The sequence below is a fragment of the Dendroctonus ponderosae genome, unplaced genomic scaffold (genome assembly GCF_020466585.1).
Source record: "Dendroctonus ponderosae isolate FM_Combo_2020 unplaced genomic scaffold, Dpon_F_20191213v2 Dpon_F_20191213_10, whole genome shotgun sequence".
NCBI classification, from domain to species: Eukaryota; Metazoa; Arthropoda; class Insecta; order Coleoptera; family Curculionidae; genus Dendroctonus; species Dendroctonus ponderosae.
In genome coordinates this window covers 3569089-3573772 of record NW_026017111.1, presented here as the reverse complement: position 1 = coordinate 3573772, position 4684 = coordinate 3569089, and the positions used below count along the sequence as shown (strand labels likewise).

Below are 4684 nucleotides of genomic sequence, written 5' to 3'. Positions count from 1 at the left end.
TTTGTCATCTCAACCATGTAGACGAGCGAATTTCGCACGAAAATAATGGCCGACGATAAAGGATTCGTTTCGTTCACCTGCCAGCGATGTTCGCAGAATCTGAAGCTCGACGAATCGCTGCACACGTTCAGCGAACACATTTCAGCCGAGCTGAATTGTGAGTAGAAAGTGCCAAGTTCTTTGTTTGTTGTGGCCCTAAAGCAGCCCCATCATTCAACTTCGAGGCTCTGACAGCAATAAAGTAATTTGGCCCTGTTTCAGTGCCAATACATTCCAGCATCGACATCGATCTAGAGTCGCAAGTGACTAGTTTTGACCATTTCATCTCGGCCTGCCGTCTATCAGACTCCCATAATGCCACCAGTAGCGGTTTCATGCTGGTCTCAGACGAAAAGGAGGTGAACTTGCTGAGCAACGAGTTTAGGGTTGGTATTTTTCCCCAACTGAACCTTCAAAACCAATCAAACTTCTTTCCAGACTAAAGCCGCCCTCTTCGACCACCTGAGCGGGACCTCAGAAATCGACCATCCTCTCTGTGAAGAATGCAGCGACTATTTGATCGAAATCCTGGAAGAGCAGCTGGCACAAACCATTCAGGATCACGACGACTACCAGAAGTATTATAGCGTGTATGTAGCTTGAAGGTTCGCGGTGAGAGGAGTGACGGAAACGGGCGAGTAGTTTGCAGGCGGAGGAGACCGAGCCCAAGCTGGCCGAGCTGGAGAAAGAGCTGGCGGATCTCTCAGAAGAGGAAGGGCGGCTAATGGAGGAGCTCCAAGCTCTCAGGCAAGAGGAGGAGGTCACTTTGAAGGTAAGACTGGACGGACGATAGGCTGGTTGACGACCAATAGGGTTTCAGGCCATTGCCGAGCAGGAGCAGCGCAGCAAGCAGATCACTCAGGAAGAAGAGCGCTATTTCCGAGAGTATGCGCGCTTCAAGCGTCAGTGGCTCATTGCAGAAGATGAGGACAGGAGGTGAGTGGTCACCGGTTCAATTTTCTCACTATCCTCACTATCAACTTGCAGCTTAAAGTGCCAGCTGTCGGCCGCTCAAACTCACTTGGAGAAACTACGCAACACCAATGTGTTCAACGTAACGTTCCACATCTGGCACAAAGGCCACTTTGCCACCATCAACAACTTCCCCTTAGGCACCCTACCGACTGCGCCTATTTCCTGGCCGGAAATCAACGCCGCTTGGGGACAGACCACGCTGCTCTTTTGCGCGCTCGCTCGCAAGCTCAATTTGGTGTTCAAGCGCTATCGGGCGGTGCCGTTCGGCAACCACTCCTACATGGAGGTGAGTTCTAGCCAATCAGATTGTCTGCCACTGGCCCAGGGGCGTTTTAGGTAGTGGGCGAGAACAAGAAAATTCCGCTTTATGGCTCGGGCGGGCCAAAGTACGTCTGGGACACGAAGTTCGATGTGGCCATGGTGGCCTTCCTCGACTGCATGCAGCAATTCATGGAAAGAGTGGAGGCGGAAAAAAAAGAGTTCAAGTTTCCCTATCGCATCCAAAATGGGAAAATCGTGGGCCGCGACAACATCCAGTATTCCATAAGGTAAGAAGAGGTGAGGAACTTGGAGGGGATTACAGAGGCGCGCTGGCTTGCAGAACTCTGATCACTACAGAGGAGCAGTGGACCAAAGCTCTGAAGTACATGCTGACTAACTTGAAGTGGGGCATTGCCTTTGTGGCCTCCCAATTTGACAGCGATGGCCAGGAGATCAAGCCCCCGACTGCGCAGTAGACAACAATAAGCCCCGAGGAAAACGAGGAATTTGCCTTGCAGCATCACAAAGTACTGGAGGTGATAGTTATATAGATATTAATTAAGGCAAATTGAATAGTTTTAGCGAAAAAACTCCGACTGATTATTATACCTCTTTTAAGGGTAAGATGTAATATATTATAGTGTATTCATGGGCGTTTGATTTCATCTCAAAGTAGTGAAGTTTCCCAAAGTTAAATCTAATCCAATGCAACGGCCACATTGCCAGCAACTTTTTCGAATAAACCCTGTCAGTTATTTTTGTTTTAGTTTATTTAAACATAAAACTTTTTGCTACAACATTTTAAAATGCGTACTTTTTAGGATCTTTCTGTTACTGCTTGTACTTTCCTAGTTGAATGATTTTCTGAAAACATATATGTAAATGTCGTAAATGTAAATAATGACTCGCCTAGCTGAGCATTGCCAAATGTAGCAGATTTAGGTGTTAACCGTTGAGCTGTCAAACAACTGTCTGTTTCAAAAAAACATTAAAAACTGTTGTATTTTTTGTGCTTAATTGTCAATGTATAAGTGATTTTCATTTTTAGCCCTCTTTTTTCGGTATGTATGCTCGTGCTTAATTGTTCTTAACTATCAGGTCTTGGAATTTTTCATGGTCTGTTTGAGAATGTTTGCTGCCAAATGTTTGTTGAATTTTAGATTATCGCCTCTACTTACTCCCGGAAATGCAAGAGTTCAACAATCCGAATTGCACATAGCTCAAGAACTGGAAGAAATAACGACCAAAGCCGAAGACTTAAAGAATAAATCGCGGAATAAGTAAATACAGAAAATGCCATGTTTTTTTGGTGGCTTGCAAAATTTTTATTTTTCTTTTTTAAACTAAAGCTGCCAAAAACCCAAGTATATTTTTCGATTTTATAGTTGTAGATGTCAAGTTTCCATAGCTGCTATTAGGAAAGTTAACATATTTCAAGTTTCATTCATTTCATTCGCTTTTTTACAGTGGCACATAACCAAAGACAGCCCCCGAGCATCCTGGCCCTGAAGAACCTGTGCCAAAGATAAAGAAGAAGAAGAAGTTTCTGACATAACAAATGACAGTGACAGATCAGTTTAGTTGTCGAACTTCAAGAAAACTGAAGAGCCATTCGTTCATTCTTCGTCATGTTTTCAATCTAGAATCATCGAAGTTATTTAGCAACAAAATGGGGAAATTGAATCAAAATCGGAACGATAGCAACTGTAAAGATTTTTGGTGCCATTCCTCGTTGCACGGCACCTGAACTTGCCAGTTTGGAGAACCAGGTAAGACTCCCAAAACAGGCCTTGCGCCAAAAGTACCCAGATTCCCGCATCAATGATGATTTTTTTGTCCGTGTTTCACCTGAATCTCTGTGATTATCAACTACAAAGCTGACACTTCAAGTCCTATTTACCTCCCTCTGCGAGTCCTGGAATAGTTGTTAACTTTGTTTTTCTTCCAGGTCCAGGGACCTGAGGACTAGAACCCAACCAGAACTAAACCACGAGTTGAAATGGTAAGGAAAATAATAAAACGCTCCAAAGTACAGTCGACGACACATAAAAGTATAAGGTGCGACATTTAGCGTATCTCAAAGCCCGATTTGCCAAAATCGGGAAAAATCGACTTTAGAAGTCGTCTACTTTGATGCCGCCAATTGTACTTTGAACGGCAACCCAGAATGATGATAATTTTATGTCCGTGTTTCACCTGAAGCTTTGTGATTAAAACCACATACCTGATTAAGCAGCCAAAGAGATTTTGTTTGCAATTCGTCGGTATTCAGTTGTCTTTCACGATGCATTTTGTTTCAGAGTGGCGGCAAGGAAGTACGCGATGTGGATTAGAAAGGAAAATCAGGACTAAGCGAACGTCTAGAAACCGAATGTATTTTTAATAAACAAACAACTCAACTCCACAGTTGTCTAATTTGCGTAAATTACCATGTTGGAACTACACGACAATACTCCCTAAGGCGATGGTCCGGTAGTCCAATTTTTGGGCCGCTCCTTTGTAAGCGAATAGTCCATCAAACAGAAGGTGGGACCGCCAGGATGAAACTAGTGCAAACAGGCCGAATTATAAATGTTCATATTACTCACCCCCTTGCAATTACTTGATAGTCTTGGGGCACAATATCCCAGCCTTGTACTAGCAGTTCCTTTCTCACGGCCGCCAGGATGCCTCCCAGCATCCCCATGTTGAAGCCAAACATTCGGTTCCTCCTCCACAGCCCCGTGCAGCTTCCCGCTAGGAAACCTACCGACCGAACCCTGTCAGTAAACCGCCAAACTAGTCCAACACCAATTACCTCCAAGGAACCAATTGAGGTGATCATCTTTCTTTCTAATACTGGCCAGGCCATTTGTGGCGAGCACAAAAGTGCTGGCGATCCCCACCATGGGCAGGGTTATCGATGCCATTTTTAACCCCGTGTTTACGATGCCTTTCGGGTGGCTGTACAACATCTGCAGGAGAAATCAGCTAACGCAGCAGTTCAGTAGCATGGAGCCCAACACTTACCACATTACCCAAGGCAACGGAAATCGACGCCGGCACAGCCGTTCTCAGTACACACAGCAACTTCTTCCCAGTTTCCTCGCCATCCGGAGTGTCAAAGTAACTGTACGTTTGGGCCGCAGCCTTCGGTTGAGCCATTTTTGGGGGCTCAAATTATGTAAGTATTGTTATTGTGACAGGACAGCTGAGATTCTCAGTGAGGTTATGTTATGCAAGAAACTGCTAACTGGCGACACTTGTCGCCCCGCTTTGGAACTTGCCCAACAATGATGACAGTAGTATTGTAAGGGCAGGATTCTCCAGTCAGATTTAAAAAATGGTGGATCAACGAGAGTTCAGATTAATGGTGGCTACCAGTAAATATAGCAACCCTATCCTTTGGGGCAATTATTTGAGGGCACTT

At 44.9% G+C, this 4684-nt stretch overlaps 3 protein-coding genes across 3 annotated transcripts in view; 1 reads left to right on the top strand and 2 right to left on the bottom strand.

Moving 5' to 3' along the window:
* Positions 1–3677, top strand: LOC109534837 (beclin-1-like protein; the record flags this gene model as incomplete). The annotated part of the gene is given in 12 exon segments (XM_019900616.2): positions 1–157; positions 262–425; positions 478–629; positions 682–811; positions 860–975; positions 1027–1300; positions 1351–1562; positions 1616–2336; positions 2436–2555; positions 2743–3044; positions 3224–3277; positions 3576–3677. Coding segments are annotated over 8 exon segments (1296 nt in total). The 3' UTR covers positions 1752–2336; positions 2436–2555; positions 2743–3044; positions 3224–3277; positions 3576–3677.
* LOC109534832 (zinc finger SWIM domain-containing protein 5) overlaps positions 1–4684 on the bottom strand; it is a 47568-nt gene that overhangs the window by 13341 nt on the left and 29543 nt on the right. The window lies entirely within an intron of this gene.
* Positions 3625–4513, bottom strand: LOC109534839. The gene is made up of 4 exons (XM_019900618.2): positions 4285–4513; positions 4073–4229; positions 3878–4020; positions 3625–3821 (listed from the first exon to the last, which is right to left on the bottom strand). The coding sequence occupies exons 1-4, from the start codon at positions 4417–4419 to the stop codon at positions 3732–3734; spliced, it is 525 nt and encodes a 174-aa protein (XP_019756177.1). The 5' UTR covers positions 4420–4513; the 3' UTR covers positions 3625–3731.